Source organism: Cebus imitator, unplaced genomic scaffold (genome assembly GCF_001604975.1).
Source record: "Cebus imitator isolate Cc_AM_T3 unplaced genomic scaffold, Cebus_imitator-1.0 Scaffold205, whole genome shotgun sequence".
In the NCBI taxonomy this organism is placed as follows: Eukaryota; Metazoa; Chordata; class Mammalia; order Primates; family Cebidae; genus Cebus; species Cebus imitator.
Genome location: NW_016107520.1, coordinates 1,687,086 through 1,710,098, shown reverse-complemented (window position 1 = coordinate 1,710,098; position 23,013 = coordinate 1,687,086). Strand labels below are relative to the sequence as shown.

The following is a 23,013-nucleotide window of genomic DNA, read 5'->3' as shown; positions in this document are numbered from 1 at the left end:
ATTTGTTTGTGTCCTCTTATTTCCTTGAGCAGTGGTTTGTAGTTTTCTTTTAAGAGGTCCTTCACATCCCTTGTAAGTTGTATTCCTAGGTATTTTATTCTCTTTGTAGCAGTTGTGAATGGCAGTTCGTTCTTGATTTGGCTCTCTGTGTGTTATTGCTATATAGGAATGCTTGTGATTTTTGCACATTAATTTTGTATCCTAAGACTTTACTGAAGTTGCTTATCAGCTTAAGGAGATTTTGGGCTGAAACTATGGGGTTTTCTAAATATACAATTATATAACCTGCAAACAGAGACAATTTGACTTTCTCTCTTCCTACTCGAATACCCTTTATTTCCTTCTCTTGCCTGATTGCCCTGGCCAGAACTTCCAATTCTGTGTTGAATAGGAGTGCTGAGAGACAGTATCCTGCCTTGTGCCGATTTTCAAAGGGAATGCTTCCAGTTTTTGCCCATTCACTATGATATTGGCTATGGGTTTATCATAAATAGCTCTTACAAGTTTTTAGCATGAAGGGGTGTTGAATTTTATCAAAGGCCTTTTCTGCATCTATTGAGATAATTGTGTGTGTGTTTTTTTGTCATTGGTTTTGTTTATGTGATGGATTACGTTTATTGATTTGAACCAGCCTTGCATCCCAGGGATGAATCCGGCTTGATTGTGGTGAATAAGCTTTTTGATGTGCAGCTGGATTCTGTTTGCCAGTATTTTGTTGAGGATTTTTGCATCAATGTTCATCAGGGGTATTGGCCTGAAATTTTCTTTTTTTGTTGTGCCTCTGCCAGGTTTTGGTATCAGGATGATCATGGCCCCATAAAATGAGTTAAGGAGGAGTCCTTCTTTTTCTATTGTTTGGAATCATTTCAGAAGGAATGGTACTAGCTCCTCTTTGTATCTCTGGTAGAATTCAGCTGTGAATCCATCTGATCCTGGGCTTTTTTAGTTGGTAGGCTATTACTGCCTCAATTTCAGAACTTGTTATTGGTCTATTCAGGACTCGACTTCTTCCTGGTTTAGTCTTGGGAGGGTGTATATGCCCAGCAATTTATCCATTTCTTCTAGATTTTCTAGTTTATTTGTATAGTGGTGTTTATAGTATGATCTGATGGTAGTTTGTATTTCTCTGGGATCAGTAGCGGTATATCCTTTATCATTTTTATTGTATCTATTCGATTCTTCTCTCTTTATTCTTTATTAGTCTGGCTAGTGATCCTATCTATTTTGTTAATCATTTCAAAAAACGAGCTCCTGGATTCACTGATTTTTTTGAAGGGTAATTCATGTCTCTATCTCCTTCAGTTCTGCTCTCATCTTACTTATTTCTTGTCTTCTGCTAGCTTTTGAATTTGTTTGCTCTTGCTTCTTTAGTTCTTTTCACTGTGATGTTAGGGTGTCGATTTTAGATCTTTGCTGCTTTTTCTTGTGGGGTTTAGTGCTATAAATTTCCCTCTACACAATGCTTTAAATGTGTCTCAGAGATTCTGATATATTGTGTCTTTATTATCATTGGTTTCAAAGAACATCTTTATTTCTGCCTTAATTTATTTATCTAGTAGTCATTCAGAAGCAGGTTGTTCAGTCTCTATGTAGTTGTGTGGTTTTGAGTGAATTTCTTAATCCTGAGTTCTGATTTGATTGGCAAACACGTCATGACTAAAGCACCAAAAGCAATGGCAACAAAAGTCAAAACAGACAAATGGGATCTAATTAAACTAAAGAGCTTCTGCACAGCTAAAGAAACTGTCATCAGAGTGAACAGCCAACCTACAGAATGGGAGAAAATTTTTGCAATCTATCCTTCAGACAAAGGGCTAATATCCAGAATCTACAAAGAACTTAAACAAATGTACAAGAAAAAAACAACTCCATCAAAAAGTGGGCAAATGATATGAACAGACACTTCTCAAAAGAAGACATTTTTGCAGCCAAAAAACATATGAAAAAAAACTCATTATCACTGGTCATTAGAGAAATGCAAGTCAAAACCACATTGAGATCCCATCTCATGCTAGTTAGAATGGTGATCATTAAAAAGTCAAGAAACAGGAGAGACATCCAAGATGGCCAATTAGCAACAGCTCAGGATTGCAGCTCCCAGTGAAGGTTCAGGGAGTGAGTGGACACCAGACTTCCAGACGAATTTTTGTTGCCTACAGACCAGGAGATTCCCAGTGGAGGAGCACCACAGGTCACCAGCATGACTCTTTTGGCTGGCGTGGCTGTTTTGCTGGCGTCCCGGCATGGCGGATCTCAGTGTGGAGTATGCGGGACTGGGTGCCCTTTTAGTTGGCATTTGGAGCTCTGGGAAGGCAGAGTCACCCATTCAGCTGATTGAAAAGGGGACTGAAGCAGAGATCCAGACCGGGAGATTCCTGGGCAGAAAAGCGCCACGAATCTCAGTGCCACTTTGTCAGCCAGAGCGGTCCCCACACGGGAAATTGCATAGATCCCGGCGCCTTTTCGGCAGGCGCTGGGGCATCTGGGAGAGAATCTGCTGTTCAATTAGGAAAAGAAAAACGGGGCTCCTAGGCAGGGAGCCTGGTGCTCAGGATCGGCTGGTCCCACCCCTACAAAAAAACAGCAATTGGAAACACTGATGGTTGAGAGTTTCACAGCAAGCACAGCTGAACCCGGGAAGGTCCAGCTCTGTGGAGGAGGGACGTCCACTGAAGGAAAACAAAGAAACAGAAATAACATCACCACCAACAAGCTGGACGTCCACTCAGAGACCCAATCTGAAAGTCAGCAATTATAAAGACAACAGATGGATAAATCCACAAAGATGGGAAGAAACCAGCGCAAAAAGGCTGAAAACACCCAAAATCAGAATGCCTCTCCTCCTTCATGGGATCACAACTCCTCATCAGCAAGGGAACAAGGCCTGATGGAGAATGAGTGTGATGAATTGTCAGAATCAGGCTTCAGAAGGTGGATAATAAGAAACTTCTGTGAGCTGAAAGAACATGTTCTAACCCAATGCAAAGAAACTAAGAATCTTGAAAAAAGGTTTGATGAAATGCTAACAAGAATAGACAATTTAGAGAGGAATATAAGTGAATTAATGGAGCTGAAAAAGACAATACGAGAACTTTGTGACGTATGCACAAGTTTTAACAGTCGAATTGATCAAGCAGAAGAAAAGATATCAGAGGTCGAAGACCAACTCAATGACATAAAACGAGAAGAAAAGATTAGAGAAAAAAGGGTGAAAAGGAATGAGCAAAGTCTCCAAGAAATATGGGACTATGTGAAAAGACCTAATCTACGTTTGATAGGTGTACCTGAATGTGATGAAGAGAATGAATCCAACTTGGAAAATATTCTTCAGGATATTATTCAGGAAAACTTTCCCAACCTAGCAAGGCAGGACAATATTCAACTCCAGGTAATACAGAGAACACCACAAAGATATTCCTCAAGAAGAGCAACCCCAAGGCACATAATTGTCAGATTCACCAGGGTTGAAATGAAGGAGAAAATGCTAAGGGCAGCCAGAGAGAAAGGTCAGGTTACCCACAAAGGGAAGCCCATCAGACTCATAGCAGATCACTCAGCAGAAACCCTACAAGCCAGAAGAGAGTGGGGGCCAATATTTAACACCCTTAAAGAAAAGAACTTTCAACCCAGAATTTCATATCCAGCCAAACTAAGCTTCATGAGTGAAGGAAAAATAAAATCTTTTGTGAACAAGCAAGTACTCAGAGAAAAACCACCAGGCCTGCTTTACAAGAGCTTCTGAAAGAAGCACTACACATAGAAAGGAACAACCAGTCCAAAAATATACCAAAAGGTAAAGAGCATCAACATAATGAAGAATCTACATCAACTAATGGGCAAAGCAGCCAGCTAGCATAAAATGGCAGTATTAAACTCACATATTATTAATCCTAAATTTAAATCGACTAAATGCCCCAATCAAAAGACACAGACAAGTTGGATAAAAAGCCAAAACCCATCAGTATGCTGCATCCAGACCCATCTCACATGCAAGGATACACAAAGACTCAAAACACAGGGATGGAGGAAGATTTACCAACCAAATGGAGAGCAAAATATTAAAAATAAAAATAAAAAGCAAGAGTTGCAATTCTCGCCTCTGATAAAATAGACTTTAAAGCAACACAGATCAAAAGAGGCAAAGAAGGACATTACATAATGGTAAAAGGATCAATGCAACAAGAAGAGCTAACAATCCTAAATATATATGCACCCAATACAGAAACACCCAGATACATAAGGCAAGTTCTTAATGACTTATAAAGAGACTTAGACTCCCACACAACAATAGTGGGGGACTTTAACATCACATTGTCAATATTAGACAGATCAACGAGACAGAAAATTAACAAGGCTATCTAGGACTTGAACTCAGACCAGGAACAAGTAAACTTAATAAACATTTATAGAACTCTCCACCCCAAATCCACAAAATATACATTCTTCTCAGTACCACATCACACCTACTCTAAAAGTGACTATATAATTGGAAGTAAATCACTCCTCAGTAATTGCATAGCATTTCATAGGTTTAAATGAAATATTGGTTGGCTGCTTGTTTGTTATTTTCCTCCCTTATTCCTTCCTGTCTCCATTGTTAAGCACAATTATTGGCATAAAAGAGGTTTTCAATACCCATTTTTAGACTGCACTCTAGCCTGGGCAATAAAACAAGACTCCCATTCTCTCTCCCTCTTTCTCTTCCTCTTTGTTTCTCTCTTTCATTCTTTTCTTTCTTTTTCTTTCCTTCTTTTTTCTTTCTTTTTCAAAAAAAAAAAGTCAAGAAACAGCAGATGCTCGAGAGGATGTGGAGAAATAGGAACACTTTTACACTGTTGTTGGGAGTGCAAATTAGTTCAACCATTCTGGAAGACAGCATGGCAATTCCTCAAAGATCTAGAACTAGAAATATCATTTGACCCAGTAATCTTATTGCTGGGTATATACCCAAAGGATTATAAATCATTCTACTATAAAGACACATTCACATGTATGTTTACTGTAACACTGTTCACAGTAGCAAAGACTTGGAACCAGCCTAATGCCCATCAGTGATAGACTGGATAAAGAAAGTGTGGCACATATACACCATGGAAAACTATGCAGCCATAAAAAAGGATGAGTTTATGTCCTTTGCAGGGATATGGATGAAGCTGGAAACCATTATTCTCAACAAACTAACACAAGAACAGAAAACCAAACACCACATGTTCTCACTTATAAGTGGGAGTTGAACAATGAGAACACATGGACATAAGGAGAGGAACATCACACACCAGACCTTTGGGGGATGGGGGGTTAGGGGAGGGACAGCATAGGAGAAATACCTGATGTAGATGATGGGTTGATGGGTAAAGCAAACCAACATGGTACATGTTCTGCACATGTACCCCAGAAGTTAAAGTATAATAAAAACATTGGTAGTGATGGGTATAATTATTTCCATTTTAAGAAAATATAAACTGAGGCACAGAAAGTTTAAATGACTCACTCTAAAAACACGTAGTCAGTCAATAAGCCAGGAGTACATCCTGGCCACCAAATCACAAGGCCAAAATTCGACAGCATTAGAGGACAAACACATATTATCTCTATAGTTCCTGTTATCCTTACGATATTTACAACTTAAAGAGATAGAGAGTTCAGGTTCCTTTATAAGCCAGATTTAAAATGACCATAGGAAATGTGCACAAGTGCCTTCTTAAACCAAACCTGTAGTCCTGACTATAGTTTTTTTGTATAGGTCTCCTCTTACACCTGTAGGGCACAGTGTCTCCTTTAGCTTTGCATAACCACTTAGGTGGTTTTCAAACCTACCTGTACATTAGAATCACTTGACACCTGGCCTCACCCACAGGCATTCTGAGCTAATTGTTCTGGGATGAGGCCAGGCATAAAAAATCCTTGAAAGGATAATTCTAACATGCAGCCAAATTTGAGATCAATGCTTTATATACCATAAGAACTCAGTACATGTTTGGTAAATTGAATTGAATTTGTAAAGTTGATCCTGTGAGGTTTAGAAAGCCCTATCTGTTATTTTACAGATGCTGTGGCTAATCTGGTGTTAAACTTAGAAATAAGTGATATGGAATAAATGGGCCTAAATGTACTGCCTGTTAATTCACCTTGGAGGCTAGTCTGTTCTGGTTCACATTCAGAGGCATAGGTCAGCAGCTCTAGGATTGGTAAGTTGACCATTTTGGGAGTGACAGAAGGGTTCCTCTAAGTCTAAGCCAAAAAACTGACATTACCCTTCAACTGGTATGTAGTCTGAAGCATGTATAAAATAAACTATGCCTTTAAAATGAATAATATATGAAAGCCCTAAAAATCTTGGGATGAGTTTGGGCTCAGTGGCTCACGCCTATAATCCCAGCACTTTGGGAGGCCAAAGCGCATGGATTGCTTGAGCTCAGGAGTTCAAGACCAGCCTGGGCAACATGGTGAACCCTGTCTCTACCAAAAATACAAAAAGTTAGCCAAGTGTGGTTGGTGGGTACCTGTGATCCCAGCTACTTGGGAGGCTGAGGTGGGAGGATCCCTTGAGCCAGGGAGACAGAGGTTGCAGTGAACTGAGATTGTGCCACTGCACTCCAGCCTGGGAGACAGAGCAAGACCCCATTAAAAAAAAAAAAAAAATCTTGGAATAAGCTGGCTTAATGAGTTGGTTCTTGCAAAAGGACGCTGAGTATTAAATAAGGATGATGGTAATAACTGTCAGGGGTTTTCATCAGTCAAATATAGTTTCATACGCAAGTAAAGCACTATGAATTTTCTCTGAAAGCTAGCAAAAGAAAAGTTATAATAATGCTTTTTGATGTAAGAGCTTGAAAGTAGGGTTGTGGCTAACTAATAAGAACAAATTGGCAAATAATTTTAAATGCATCTTGTTATAAAACAGTGCAATCAGCAAACTATTAAAATATTACCAGTTGAGCTTATCTAACTATTGCAGATAATTCTGGGATTTCCTTGGCCCAACACAAGTCAAAGAACTATTTAATATTTCACATCAATAATAATGTTATAATTATACGCTTCCCTTCCTCTGTGGGTTTCTATTGCTTTAGCAACTAGGACATGCTTCTCAGGAGAATCTTTCCAGTTAAAGAAAGAAAATGTCCCTTTAAACTCAGGAGTTAAAAAGAATAATCCAATTTAATATTATTTTTCATTAATTTGCCTTTAGAAATTTAAAGTGACAGCTCTGTATATAGTAATAAAAACATATATCAAAATCTTACCAAAACTCTTTCTACCATATTTTCTCCAAAAACAAAATTGGAACTGCAGCTTTTTAAAAAACATTTATCTTCGTTTGGTTGACATCTAAGGAAAAAAAAAAGCATTTACTATTTTGAATACCTGAATAAAGCCATTTTAAACCTTGAAATAATTAGATAATTTAATAGATTTGTGTAAAGCAAATTTACTGCTCACTTTTGTTTGTTTGAAGTTATGAGAAATGATAGAAAAATTCAGATAGGAGCATCCAGAGGTGATAAACAAAATAGATTCCAGCTATTACAGCAATGGCAGAGACCAGTCCTGGCTTCCTCATGGCCATCACTACACTGGCTGTGTGGTCAGCCAGGAGGGCTGCCCAACCCTTTTTGCTTTTCCAACACAGCCTGTCTAGTATCTAATTTCCACTCTTCTCTTCCCCAAGTGCCTGATGCTTTTAACAGCCAGAGACCTCCAGGGCAAAAGCGAAACCTGTTAATAGTTGAGTGTGCATTGGTTTAAATTTTTTTGCTTCCCAGAAACTTGTTTTAATGTTAAAAGTATTTTTTTATGACGAGAAACTCAAAGGCAGGAAACCCTCTCTTTGTAGACAGATGTGCTCAGGGCTCTGCACTGCATCCCCAATGTGCACGGAAGGCACCTGCTAACGCACCTGGACAGAGCCCAATCATGTGAGCCAATTTATATCCACAGCTAGTTTTCTCTCAGATAAAACATTTCTTTTCACTAGTAACACTAATAAATACTAATAAATATTGTAGATTTGTACTTCTTTCTTTGTTGTCTATCTAACTTATGCCAGTAAATAATGAATAATGCCAAAATAATTTAAAAGAGAAAAAAAAAATGCCAGAGAGAGAGGAAGAAAGGCTAATCTACTAACCAGATAATTTATGCCCAACTAAATAAAAGTTTAGCCACACCTTTTCAAAAAGTTCTCACCCAAGTCAATGAGACAATGAGGATAATTCAGTATTTATATGATAATATTTACGTATCTAATATTTTAAAAAATATTTTAAACTTGTGTTCCTATAAAGTCTCCTTTCAAATCAGAATCTTGGCAATTTATCCATACAAGATCAGAAAATGATTTTCCATGAATGGTTATAATAATGAAAGAATGCAAGAATGAAAGGGCACCCCTTCTGTTTTCTGATTATTAACTTACCCTACTGATGTTGCACTTAAAAAGTGCTGCTTAGTAGACAGCTGGACTGAAATTCTGGCACTTGATACATTTTCACTTAACAAATAAGAATTTCCCTCAGAAATCTGAAAGTAAAGAAATCCATCAGAAATTTATAAAGACTACTTTGCTATAGAACCGTCAGACAAGGAAACAATAGTTGTAATTAAATATATTGAGGCCAGGCACGGTGGCTCACACTTGTAATCCCAGTACTTTGGGAGGCCGAGGCAGGTGGATCACGAGGTCAAGAGATCAAGACCATCCTGGTCAACATGGTGAAACCCCATCTCTACTAAAAATACAAAAATTAGATGGGTATGGTGGTGTGCTCCTGTAGTCTCAGCTACTCAGGAGGCTGAGGCAGGAGAATTGCTTGAACCCAGGAGCTGGAGGTTGCGGTGAGCAGAGATCGCGCCACTGCACTCCAGCCTGGGTAACAATAGTGAAACTCCGTCTCAAAAAAAAAAAAATATGTGTGTATACATATATACATAGAGAGAGAGAAAGCTTACTATGTTCAAGTACTGCCCTAAACATTCTAAGTACTATCTCATTCACTCCTCACAATTCTATCTATACACTTTGTACTTCTATTATCCACATTTTACAGTTGAGTAAACTGACACAAAGAACATAAATAACTTGCCCAGGTTGCATACAATGGAGATATGTCTAATATCAGAATATTATAATATTCAGAAATCTCACTACGTTTTGTCAATTTTGCCATTTTAGTAAAATTGTGTTAATTCTCATTTCTGGATTAGTAAAGCTTTCTTTCAGGACTGTTTAATCCTTGGAAACACCCTAAGAATGTCACCATGATAGTCACCCAATGTGAGAGAAAACTCCACTCATCTCTTTATTTTGAAATTTTCAACTGGCAACTTAACCAGTTACTTTGCCTTATGTACATATGTGTATGCACAATACCTGAATTAACATATAAATGTAAGAGTGAGGAATTTTAGAATTGGAAGAAGCCCTATAAATTGTCTGGTCTAGTATTTACAGTATATTGTGGACACCTTCCATCCTTGACCAGGGATTCACAAAGGTGTTCCAGGGCGTTCATGTCTTTTAAAGTCAGATGGGGTATGTTTCCACTTACATTTTTATATCAATCAATAAAAATAATTTCGAGTATTTTTTCCTTTTTAACAGGAGTTTGAGAACTGACAAACGTGTATCAAGAGAGCATGTGCGATGGTTAGCAAAGATCAAAGTACCTGCTTGTGACCTAGTCATTCAGATGATGTATCTCTCAGACAAAATGGTAGTTTTTACTCCTATGTTGGTTAAAATAGTTATTTAGGCATATATTGTTTAATCTATACATTCTAAGTAACCACTGATAAATGATAGGATGAAAAATAATTTCTCTGATTTTGATATACAAGTTAATAAGAACTATAAGGATAATGGTTCTACGAAATCCACCTAGAGATAGTTTTCACCAAATCTTTCAATTACATTCATTTGGCCAAAATTCTTACATAACCTCTTATATACAATATGTCTCTGGATCTTTAAAGATCATTAAATAGAAAATTTAATGATGGGCATATACAATAGGGCTTTTCAATAACTGAAAATAAGGTTTATTCACTAGACCTTATAATTTATTCAAAAATGCATACAAACAATAGCTTAAAATGTTCTCTTATGCTTTGATCATTTAGGAAGAAAACACAAGAAATAATAAATTTTATTTTAAAAATATGCAATGCAAGATTTACAAAAATTCTCCCAAAAAAGAAGTATTGATGTACTTTTGATGTCATAATATGTAAATAAATTTTGCTCTATATTTTTAGTACATGCCATTTTAAAATCAAATGCAATATAACTTTTTAGAAATTAGTCAACATATTATACTTTCTATTACATAATTTAAAACAAATTAAACACCATGCACATTTCTTTTTTTCCTTTTTTTTTTTTTTCTTTGAGACAGTCTGACTCTGTCACCCAATCTGGCACCATCTTGGCTCACTGCAACCTCCTCCTCCCAGGCTCAAGCTAGGACTACAGGTGCATCCCACCCTGCCCAGCTGATTTTTGTATTTTTTTAAAGACAGTGTTTTACTATGTTGCTCAGGCTTGTCTGGAACTCCTTAGCTCAAGAGATCTGCTCATCTTGCCCTCCCGAAGTGCTAGAAATATAAGCGCGAGCCCCAACACCTGCATCACTTCTTTCTTTTTTTCTTGGTTTTTTGGTTTTTTTTTTTGAGACAGAGTCTCACTCTGTTGCCCAGGCTGGAGTGCAATGGCACAATCTCGGCTCACTGCAACCTCCACCTCCCAGGTTCAAGTGATTCTCCTGCCTCAGCCTCCCAAGTAGCTGAGATTACAGGCAGGCACCACCACGCCCGCTGTTTTGTATTTTTAGTAGAGACGGGATTTCTCCATGTTGGTCAGCCTGGTCTCGAATTCCTGACCTCAGATGATCTGCCCGCCTCGGCCTCCCAAAGTGCTGAGATTACAGGCATGAGCCACTGTGCCTGTCCAGCCCTTAGTAACCTTGTTAAAGCTGTACTCTTACATTGGAGAGTTGTAGTCTCACAAATCTTGTGGTGTTTCTAAAGTTGTAAAGCTGAGTACTGGGCAGTGGAAACCTGGGGGTCTTGTCCCAGAGCAATTACCCTGTTTTGTATGAGGACAGCAATGAGAAAGCCAAGGGCCAGAATCAGTAGTCAAAAAAGGGGCAGGGATTTTCTACATTGCCAACTAGTCAACATCACAGTGTAACTTTGCCAGTTTAGGTCATACCAGGGATTCACTCCAGACCCATATTCCAGCAAAACAGGAGCAGAGAACTCCCTATACAGTGTAATTGGGAGCGCTTGGAAAGCCTCCAGAGACAGATAAGAATTCTAACTTCCAACTACGTAATGTCCAAAACACTCTTCATAGGCCTTTCTAAAGAGATAGTAACTTACTCAAGCCATGCAGATATTGGTTTGGGGATATATTCAATTGCTGTAGTGTACCTCTGTCTCCCAGCAGAAGCAGACACAGGAGAAAGAGGACTCAAGATAGGTAGATTGGAATTTGAGAGTTATTCCATCTTAGCCATTTGTTTCTAGCTGAACTACTTGGTCACATAGTTTTGCTTTGTTTTGTTTTCACTTAGTGAATATAAGGACAGAAACATGGAAGTGTAAAAAAATACCAGATTGGTATTAATTTTGACTCTGCCGTTGTCTTTGTTTATCTAAACAAAACACCCACTCAACATCCTTTTTTATCAGCAAAGTAAGGGACTTGATCAGCGCTTACCAATATTTTTATATTTCTAAACCCTTTACTTTGTAAGATATGATCTGGGGAGATCCATTATGAATTTTAAAAATCATTTCATCATTTATGAATGCTAAATAAGTAATTTTTAAGTAAAACATGTTTTCGATTTTAGATAAGGATATTACTGTTTTCATTTAAATAGAATGTAATAATTATCACCATGTTACATAATTCCTTACTTTTATTTAAGAAGTGATGTGGGCCGGGAGTGATGGCTCACACCTGTAATCCCAGTACTTTAGGAGGCTGAGGCGGGCGGATCATGAGTTCAGGCATTCGAGAGCAGCCTGGCTAACATGGTGAAACCCCATCTCTACTAGAAATACAAAAAGTAGCCAGGCTTAGTAGCGGACACAACCGGGGAGGTGGAGGTTGTGGTGAGCTGAGATGGTGCCATTGCACTCCAGCCTGGGCAACAAGAGTGAAACTCTGTCTCAAAAAAAAAAAAAAAAAAAAAAAAAAAAAAAAAGGGTTACCAAGGACTTTTTGCTATCTAGCCCAGTAACAAAACAAAGCTCATGCAACTCCTATTTCTGGATATGGGGGCCTGAAACAACCTATAAAAATGAAGGATGTGGGATTGAGGTCAGTCCTGTTATCCTGGGCTTTCTCACCTTATTTTTTGTTTTTTCTTTAGTCTTGCAGGATTCCGATGCCTTGTGTCCAAATGTTTTTCTTGCTTTTGCACAACTTCGAGCTTGAGGTAGCTGCAAAATAGCAGGTCTAAGAACACGTTCAGAATGTTTCACAGGACCTTAAAAGAATAGAATTAAAGGATAAGTGTATTTTTAGTGAAACATTTCTTTACTCCCTATTTTTAACTAATATATTCTTATTTTCTAAAGCCATGTTTAAATGAGGGACTAATGTTGATTAATCAAAATCAAAATAACCATCGAGTTGCCTACTAGTCACACCATGCCTAGCTTTTGCTCAATAACTATTCATTTTGATCATGAAACCTGGCTTACCTACATTATTTCTTCATTTTTTGTCACTCTGACCTACCTCCATGCCTCCAACACACATATATATGTAGGGAGATGAAAATATAGGTGATAAAATACACAATTTCTGAGGTTCTTGAAATAGAAGCTACATACCTTTTTCTGCACTCTTTATATCAACATTACTTTGCACAAGAGTTGATGTCATAAAAACATTGTTTTTCCTCACTGTAAGAAAAAATATTTAAAAATTTTTAAACACAGCAGAGTGTCAGATTCTACACTATTTGGGGCTTAACAATCCCATTCTGAATTTACCAGTAGATGTCGCAATTGGCACTAACGGAGTAGTAGGTAGTGGCTCTCTGGAGCACTAGCTCCGCTAAAAATGGGATTGCCAGATGCATTCTGCTACATAGTTCTGTTTACTTTCAGAAATCTAAATGAAAATTAGGTAACTAGTGGAAAAGGCAGCCTTTTTGAGAATCATTAAATAGTGTACTCTCAGAAATTCTGCAGACTATAAAATCTGAATTGGTAATGAACCCTCCAGCATTAATATGTAGCTCTTATTGAATATTATAAAACTGTTAGCAAAGTCTGCCCACGCTCCCTGACTTTTTAATGAGTATCCCTGAAGAAAAAAGTAAAGATGACCAATCTGATAGGTTATTTTTCTATGAGTGTGTTGGTAGGGTTAAGACTGTGGTGGTGGCTCCAAGTATAGAATTTCTATACAGTTCAAAGGGATCTCCTGTTGACTGCAAATTGCAGAAACCACAACCTTTAGCATTTAATTAATGAAAATGAGAAGAGAATAATTGTTTCTTCTAAGTATTATTTAAGGTGTCATAACATAAATGTTGGGGTAGAATCCCTTCTTACTTCAAAGTTCAATTTAATGTTTTTTAAGAATCTTTATTATTGAACATCAACAAAAAAGAGCCACATTTTTCTACTTCCAAACACCAGTAACATTCTGCAAAACATAAAACAGAATGGTGCTTACTGAACAACATAAAAGACAACGATGTTCTTTCTTTTTGTGTGAGTGTCCAGTAAAAAATGAATTAAAGCAGGTATGTAGATATCTTAGCCATTCCTTTGTTTTATGTACAAATACAATAAAACAGAACACCTTTGCCTCTGGGATTAGGATCTCTCTTTCTCTCTCACTCTCTCTTTTTTGCCTCAGTCTCCTGAGTAGCTGGGACTACAGGTGTGCAACACCATGCCCAACTAATTTTTGTATTTTTAATGGAGTCTGGGTTTTGCCATGATGTCCAGGCTGGTTTGGATCACCTAGCCTGCAGCGATCTGCCTGCCTTGGCCTCTCAAAGTGCTGTTATTACACGCATGAGCCACCACACCCGGCCAGGATCTCTATTTCTCTTAATGCCTGAACTTGTCAGTCAGGTTAGAAGAGTTAGAGACACTAAAAAGTGTCTCTTCTGCATCTGAAAGGTACTGGATATACTGTTAGTCAGTCATGCCTAGAATTTTTAATAAAAATATAGATTTATTTGTTGAAAAATTCTGTAGTTCCTGGGTAGATGGGGATCAATTCAAAGGAAGTAAGTAGTATTTTCTTTTTCTTTCTTAGTGGCAAACCTAACTTGGAAAAGGCAGTTGATTGTTTAGTAGAAATAAAAACACTAGAATAGAGATCATTTTAATGTGGGGAAAATGCCAAACATTTCAAATGTTTTATTATGGTAAAATAGTTTTACTTAGCAAAACATAAATTTCAAGTAAAGAGGAGTAATGTTTTAATTAGTGGAAATTTTAATGGATTTATATGCTAAACTTAAAATATGAATCTAATGCATAATTGCGTGTTTTAAATATTATACATTATAAACTACATAGACGGACAATAATAAGTAAAATAGTGCAAAGTGTTTTTACTTTTATAGGTCTGCCTTAAATAAAATAACGCTGTTATAAATGTCAAATCCTAAAAAACATTAAGTTCAAACTTTCTATCAAAGGTAAAAACATGTACTCTGAATTTGTGAAGTTAGAATTCATAAGGTATTCTTCCATGCATACTTTGCTAAGGCCTCTATTTGATTTGTTTCTAAAGTGTCAGCATTTTATGATAGCTAAGAAAGAAAAGTTATCATTAATAAGAATGATTTCGAAAAGTCAGAGTGTCAGGCTTGAGGTTCTAGAAACTCTTTATTACCTAGCCCAGAAGTGGGGAAGGTTGGGAGGTCAATGAAGGATGACGATCTCACCTGCTTCTGAGACAAGGTTGACACTAAAAGCAGATTGCAAGCTAAAGTCAATAAGAAAGTGAGTTTTTTGTTTTGTTTTGATTTGGAGTTTTGCTGTTTGGGAAAAATTTCTGTAACTAATTTAGAAAAATCTTTTTATTGATACAAACAAGGAATACATCTGATGAGGATGGTAAATTAATTTCTATTCAATTCCATTCAACAGTAAATATTTATTTTGTGCTCACCATATGTAAGACACTATCAGGCATGAAGATGACCTTAAGGAACTCACAGTGGAGGAGGAATATATACACAGATGCTGTATTACAAAGCAGAAGCCATAGAGCTCATTATAAAAGAAATCACTGGACTGCTTTCCGCATAGAAGAGAAGCAAACTAAGTTATTGATTTACTCAGAATACAGTGTATGATAAAATTCTTTTCAAAGGGTAAACATCCATTTATTTAAATAGGTGGTTACCTTAAAAAAGACACTTTCCCCTAGTTACAAAGCTAATACATGGTCAATGCAGAAACTTTGGAAACACAGCAAAATACAAAGGCATGGTTGTGGGGAGACCAAATCACTTGCAATTCCTCTACTTAAGATAACCACTGCCAACATCGTGGCTTATGTCCTTTTGGTATTTTTCCCAATGCTGATAAATGGAACGTTTAAATACTGACTCACTGTATCATTGTATAGCTTCTTGTTTTCACATACCAATATATTACAAACACTATTCAGTTGATAGAATTTTGACATTGCCTTTTTGAAAAGTTTCTCAGTAATTTTGCATTCAAAATAAACATAACAGTGAATAGTCAACATCCAAGGCTATACATACCTCCCTGGGACTGAGAATCTGTAATATGAAAAGTAAAAGATGAAGACCGCACACGCTTTCTTGAAAAACCATTACATTCTGCAAGAAAAGCAATGGAAAGGCGAAAATAACTTGCAGTAACAAATTATCCTCAACTCATGAGAGGGTAAGATAAACAGAATTTTCTTTTGTCTACACAGATCATCATTTGATAACACATTAACTCTTAAAACACTATTTTAAATATTGGTGTTAATAGGTTGCTGATTGATTATAAACCTATAGGCATATCATCCTAGTGTGAAACAATTAGAAATGAGTGGCATTGGCAAAAAAAAAAAAAAAAAAAAAAACTGTATATGCAGTCTGAGGTCTACAGAGAATGTTTCTGATAGGCTAAGGGAGTGGAGCACAATAAATTTTAGCAACTAACGTCAGTGTTCTCAGAGACCTATATATCATCTTTGCAAACAAAAGTGAATCTACCGGCATATTTAAAAACAAGAAAAAACATTAACTTTCACATAGTCTGCACCACATGCCAAAATACTTGTGTCTGCTAATTTTCTTTGTATAAAGATTAATTTTGGAATACAGGATGAAAATCATTACCTGGTTCTGTTGCTTCATACCGGGTGTCTTCTGCAGGTCTCTGAAAGGAAACAAAACTACTGAGGAGAGCTGAGTAATGCTTTTGTATTATGTTATTGCAAAAGTAATTGCAGTTTTGGCAATTGTTTTGGCAATTAAAAGTAATGGCAAAAATTACAATTACTTTTGTGTCAACCTAGTATATCAGATTTCCACCCTGCCACTTTATATAGAGTTCTCAGACACCAGGGCTAATCGGCCCAGCCAGGACAAAGAAGTTCACCTTCATTTGTTAGGCACATAGTCAAGAAAAACCAAAAGTCTAGTACAGTGGTTTTATAGTTCAATGACTGCAGACTCACTTGTGGAAGTTTGTTTAAAATGTAGATTTTGAAGCACCTATTCTCAAGATTCTGAAATGGTTGTTCTAGGATGGGGCCCAGGAATCTGCTTTTTTAACAGCAGACTAGGAGGTTTTATTATTGTTATTATTAGTAGTATACTATAAGTTCTAGGGTACATGTGCAGAACATGCAGGTTTGTTACATAGGTATACATGTGCCATGGTAGTTTGCTGCATCCATCACCACATCATCTACATTAGTTATTTCTCTTAATGCTGTCCCTCCCCAATCCTCCCACACCCTGCTAATGCTCCCCTAGCACCCCACCCCCCTGACAGGTCCCAGTGTGTGACATACCCCTCCCTGTGTCCATGTGTTCTCATTGTTCAACACCCACTTAAAGTGAGAACATGCAGTGTTCTGTTTCTTCTGTTCTTGTGTCAGTTTGCTGAAAATGATGGTTTCCAGCTTCATCCATGTCCCTGCAAAGGACATGAACTCATCCTTTTTTATGGCTGCATAGTATTCCATAGTATATATGTGCCACATTTTATTTATCCAGTCTATCGTTGATGGGCATTTGGGTTAGTTCCAAGTCTTTGCTATTGTGAAGTGTTACAGTGAACATACATGTGCATGTGTCTTTATCATAGAATGATTTGTAATCCTTTGTGTATATACCCAGTAAAGGAATTGCTGGGTCAAATGGTATTTCTAGTTCTAGGTCCTTAAGGAATTGTCAAACTGACCTCTACAATGTTTTGACTAATTTACATTCCCACCAACAGTGTAAAAGCGTTCCTATTCTTCACATCCTCTCCAGAATCAGTTGTCTCCTGATTTTTTAATGATCACCATTCTAACTGGCATGAGATGGTATCTCAATGTGGATTTGATTTGCATTTCTCTAATGACCAGTGATGATGAGCTTTTTTTCATATATTTGCTGGCTGCATAAATATCTTCTTTTAAGAAGTGTCTGTTCATATTCTTTGCCCACTTTTGATGGAGTTGTTTTTTTCTTGTAAATTTGTGGGTTTTTTGTTTAGTGTTTTTGTGGGTAGAGGTTAAATTACCTTCATGAGTCAGAATGAATACCAATAAATAAGCTAAACTGAGAATCTAGTGGGGTTTTTTGTTTGTTTCTATTCATTTGTTTACAGTTGAGGTCTTGTTCTGTCACCCAGCCTGCAGTGCAGCAGTGCAATCATAGCTCACTGCAACTTCTAACTCCTGGACTCAAGCAATCCTCTTGTCTCAGGCTCCTGTAGCTGGGACTGACTACAAGCATGTGCCACCATGCCTGACTAATTTCATTTTTTTTTTTTTTTGGTAGAGATGGAGTATTGCTTTATTGATCAGGCTAGCCTCGAACTCCAGGCTTCAAATAATCCTCCCACCTTGGCCTTGAAAAGTGCGGGATTACAGGCACAAGCCATCACGCCCAGCAACTAATCTTATTGTTGGTCTTTCAAAATGGATAATTTTAGTATGATGCCAAAAAAGCAGACAGAGTTCAAAAGACCCCTTTTAAATCAGATATCATAATTTAGAATTTATTTTTTACTCAGTTTTAGACTAGGTCAGTGGCGAGGACTCATGAATAGCTATAGCCCTCCTAATATCTTTCAGCTCCTCCCCTTTTCAAATTACTCCAAATAAAGATATTACTATAGTAAAACAGTATGTTATCCATAGCTGCAAGTCAAGTCCTCTGGCTTCCCATTCCAGCCAGACTGATGTTTGTAAATCCTGACTATATAAATAATCTGGAGGCACTACTGTGCTAGTTAAGAACAGGATAAACTTTCAGGATAACTAGCTTCCTGAAATGTAATTATCTTGGTCAAAGTAACATTAAACAAAGAAGTAGTCAATCTCACCTTAAAAGTATGTTCTCTCTTTTTAAAAACAAATATTGGTTGAGCAATGACAGATTTTTCTGTGAAAAAAAGAAAACAGGCAAGAAATCAAAGGATACTCTGACATTTCTTATACCACCTAAAAACATTTGAAGACTTTTGGTTTGTTTTCTCTGCATTTGGGTAAAAGTCAAGCTATTTTACATGGATACTATAAATTGGACATTTATAAATAATTTAACTGTTAATTACAGAAATAAATACTTGGGGGAAATGATAGCAGTATGTTTCCATAAATAGTCTCATTAAATGAACATGCTTTAAGTGTTTAAGGAAAACAATATAAGAACCTTTAGAATCTCATCAGGGCATAGTGATTAACAGCATTACTTTAAGAATAAAAAGTTTCAGTGAGTAAAAAACCTAATCTGGGAGTAATACTTGCACTTAGATTAGATGTGGAGGTATAAGTGATAGGTATCCACTGCATTATAACCTTAAAATATCCAGAAATAATTTGTATTTCCTTCACTAGAGTAGTCATACACCAAATTTCATTTTTAATATTTAGATAAAAAATTAGTCTTACACAGTGTTATAAAGTAAAGTTTGTCTTCAAGTTTGCCAGCCTTATTAATATTTTGTTTTTTCTTATCTTAGATAAGACAGTAGAAAGAAACTCATTCATTCTAGGGTATGCATAAGTGATAACAGCTTTAAATGTCAAAGCTCCAGAATTCTTAAGAAATGTTATATGGCAGTTAAGAGCTTGGGCTCTAGAGTTAGTTTAGATAAGCATGTATTCAAATATAAGTCCTGGAGTTAGTTTAGATAAGCATGTATTCAAATATAAGTCCACCACTAATTGACTAAATACTTTTCGGGAACAATGTATCTTTAGTTTCCTCATCTGAAAAAAAAATCAAGATTATAGCAGTACTTGCCTCATAGAGTTTATGTGAAGACTAAATGAGACTTTTAGATATAATTACTTAAATTTTAACAAAACCAAACAAAAAAGTCTTAAGGATATTAAATATCTGGCACTCCACCAATCCCCATTCTAAAACTCATAACTATCATTGCTAAGTGGTGACAACACATTCTTGAGGAGACTAAGTAAGACCTCAGAACCTTTCTCATTATAGCAGCCATTATCAATATATTGTCTTGGCATGCACTGAGGTAATTTGCCATCCCTGAGCGGAATAAATAAAGCTCTAGCTGACAAATTTCAAGAAACTATCAGATAACATCTTTTAAATGCCAGAAAAGGATTCCCTATTTCCCCACAATCTTATCGCATAAGAGAGTGTCATAAAGTCTGCAGACAGCCTTTGTGAATCTCCTAGAGCCATGTGAACTTGGGTACCTCCTTCCAGTCCAGTGAAATAAACTGTTTAGTTTTTTTATGCAAACACTTACCATGCTGTCTTCCCTTGGAGCTAAGTGATCCCCAGCAGAAAATCCTCATTAGTACATTGGCATTACCATGCATATGAAACTATAGTTCAATTCTTTATTGTTTCTTAGAACAAGCTCCTTTTCCAAAAATTACATTAGATGTAAGCAGTGACATTTTCAGAGACTTTGAAAGAAATGGTTTTTGTGAATGTGCACTGGAATATTTATGAATTAGAATAATAAATGGGGCTCTTGTAAACTGGGCTTAGGACAGCTATCCTTAAATAGAGTGGCTTGACCTAAGCCTTCACAAATAATATGTTGACTTTCCCTCTATCAAAACATACAGCTGAAGATATGCAAAAGTGATCATTAATGTCAGCATTAAAGAGGAAGTCACAAAGGGTACTTGCAGCTTGGAAGGCATATGGCAAAGTAAAAAGGACACCTTTATCTGTTAATTCAACACATATTTATTGAGCATCTTTTTAATGCAAGCACTGTGCTGGGAGCTTGGAACACATGGTCTAACTGAAGGTGCATTAGTGGCAGAGCAGCCACCTTCTCTCCTTGACACTGCCCAGAACTTGGTTAGCAAAGAGATAACCTTCATACTTCTTCTACCTAGGTTCTCTCAAGCAATTCTCTTAGCTCCAAATATTGAGTCAAAAGTAAGCATTTATCAAGCCATTGGGTCTATAGCAGATTTTTTTACCTCACCCAATAGGAAATCTGAAAATAAAAACGGGGTCCTTAAAATTATATTGTTAAAATGTAGCCTTTTTTTCTTTCTGCTAATCATTAATTAATCCATTTATTCAATGAATTTGTATGGAGAAATTACTATGTATAAGACATTTTGCATGGTACTGTGGATGTTAAATTTAGTCTAAAGCTACCTCCTTATAAATTTGCCTAAATGTTTCTCTGTTCATAGTGAACTGGGTGTTGAAACAGACTGTAACCTACTCCTCTACCATTCTCCGAGTTTCAGCCAATCACAGGAAGCCAACTCTTCAAATAAAGCAAAACCAGCTGTAACCAATCCAGCTGTTTTTTTACCTCCCTTCCATTTTCTGCAGGTCACTTTCCTTTTTCTGTCCCTAAAACCTCTGACCACATGGTAGCATCGAAGTCTCTCTCAACCTATTATGGTTTGGGGCTGCCCAATTCACAAATTGTGCTTTGCTCAATTAAATTCTAATAAATTTAATTTGTCTAAATTTTTTCCTTTAACGTGTATAAAACAGTAAAGAAAACAGATGTAGTCCCTGTCTTTATAGAGGTAAAGGAAGAGAAAAAGAACTAAGTAATTAATTACACAATATTGAAGTTCAACTGGGGTAAGCATTATAAAAAGGAAGTACCAGGCTCTCGGCAAGTAACCAACAGGAGAATCTTAGTTTTAGGGGGTCAGGGTAAGGTTTCCAGGAGAGATGATATTTAGGCAGACTTGTAGGATGAGTAGAAGTTAGCCAGGCAAACGTGGAGGAAGGGCATTTCAAGCAGAGGGAAAAGCAAGAGGAAAGTCTCTGAGAAAGGGTGGAGCTTGGCAAATTTCAATAATGAAAGGAACCAGTGTAACTGATAATCCTAAGAGAAAAGTGGACAAGGGATACAAAACTGGGCTGGAGATGAGGCTGGAGCTTTGCAAGGCTGGGTAGGTTCTGCCAGGGAGTTCTGTTTTTATTTCAAGAAAAATGGAATGTTGAAGAGGGATTTTAAGCAGGGAAGTGCTTTGCTCTGATATGAATTTTTTCTTTTAAAGATTACCCCTCCTGTGGTGATGAAAGGGTATTAGGGGAAAGGGGAGAAGGGAGGGGAAAAGGGGAAATAAGGAATCTAATTAAGAGACTAGTCTAAGTTTTAGAAAAGGGCTGATGAGGCTGCTCTTTCTTTCTTTGTTTAAAACCAACCATCTGACAGGGTGCGGTGGCTCATGCCTGTAATCCTAGCACTTTGAGAGGCCGAGGCAGCAGGATCATGAGGTCAGGAGATCAAGACCATCCTGGCCAATATGGTGAAACCCCATCTCTGCTAAAAATACAAAAATTAGCTGGGCATGTTGGCTCGTGCCTGTAATCCCAGCTACTCGGAAGGCTGAGACAGGAGAATCTCAGAAGTTGCAGTGAGCCAAGATTGTACCACTGCACTCAAACCTGGCTATAGAATGTGACTCCGTCTCAAAAAAAAATGCATCCATGACTTTTTTTTAAGAGAAATTGAATAATTAAAAGTTTAAAATAAAGTCTTCTGCAAAAAGGAAAGAAAATGAGGGGATAAGAAATACTTTAAAACTTAAAAATTAATTTTTATATTTTGCTTATTTTAAGATTCATGTGGCATTTAGTGAATCTCAATATTCATTATTGGTTTTTTCCAAAATACTTCATTAACAGAAGACATTTATTCACCTTACAAATATTGCATTGAGTACAAGAAAGAACTCAAAGTACTATCTTCAATTCTGTTACAAGAAAGAACCCAAAGTACTATCTATTTAATTCAATCTCAGTTCACTTGTAATTTTCTGTAAGGGAGGTACATTGTTGGTCAAGTGCTTTTATCCATCATCTGGTGTACATTAATTATTTTAATAATCTGTGGATTAAATATGCTTTCTGCCACTTACAGATGAGGAATCTAAGGCTTGGTTTAGTGCATCACTCAAATGCATATCATTAGTAAGTGGCAACACCTTTAATTAAATCTAGGCCTCCTGCTACCAAAACCATTTATTTAATTTCAATATGTCACACTAACATATTGTCCTACATGGCTCTACTGGCACAAATTAGTCCCATATGTATGATATGTGGCATAACATAGCACTATGTCAATGAAAAATCAGTATAAAATAACAGGACTTTCAACTTTGTCAAAGTTGATTGACCATACATGTGAACTTCGACTTTCTCCTTAAATCAGAAATCACAAAATAATAGGATTTTTTGTGTGTGTGTGCAGGGGAGGAAGAGGAAGCCACCACAAATACAAGGAAAAATGAAGAGAAATAATAGCAACAAAATGTTGGAAGCTGGAGGTGGAAGGGTAAGTGGTAACGGACTT

General features: G+C 36.9%; 1 protein-coding gene across 1 annotated transcript in view; it reads right to left on the bottom strand.

Moving 5' to 3' along the window:
- Positions 1 to 23,013, bottom strand: part of RANBP3L (RAN binding protein 3 like) — a 54,957-nt gene that overhangs the window by 9,997 nt on the left and 21,947 nt on the right. The window contains exons 2-8 of the mRNA XM_017548249.2: positions 18,562 to 18,620; positions 16,356 to 16,395; positions 15,765 to 15,842; positions 12,850 to 12,921; positions 12,361 to 12,500; positions 8,420 to 8,523; positions 7,248 to 7,332 (exon numbers count right to left, since the gene is read on the bottom strand). Coding sequence (XP_017403738.1) covers positions 7,248 to 7,332; positions 8,420 to 8,523; positions 12,361 to 12,500; positions 12,850 to 12,921; positions 15,765 to 15,842; positions 16,356 to 16,395; positions 18,562 to 18,620 — 578 coding nt within the window. The remainder of the gene's footprint in view (positions 1 to 7,247; positions 7,333 to 8,419; positions 8,524 to 12,360; positions 12,501 to 12,849; positions 12,922 to 15,764; positions 15,843 to 16,355; positions 16,396 to 18,561; positions 18,621 to 23,013) is intronic.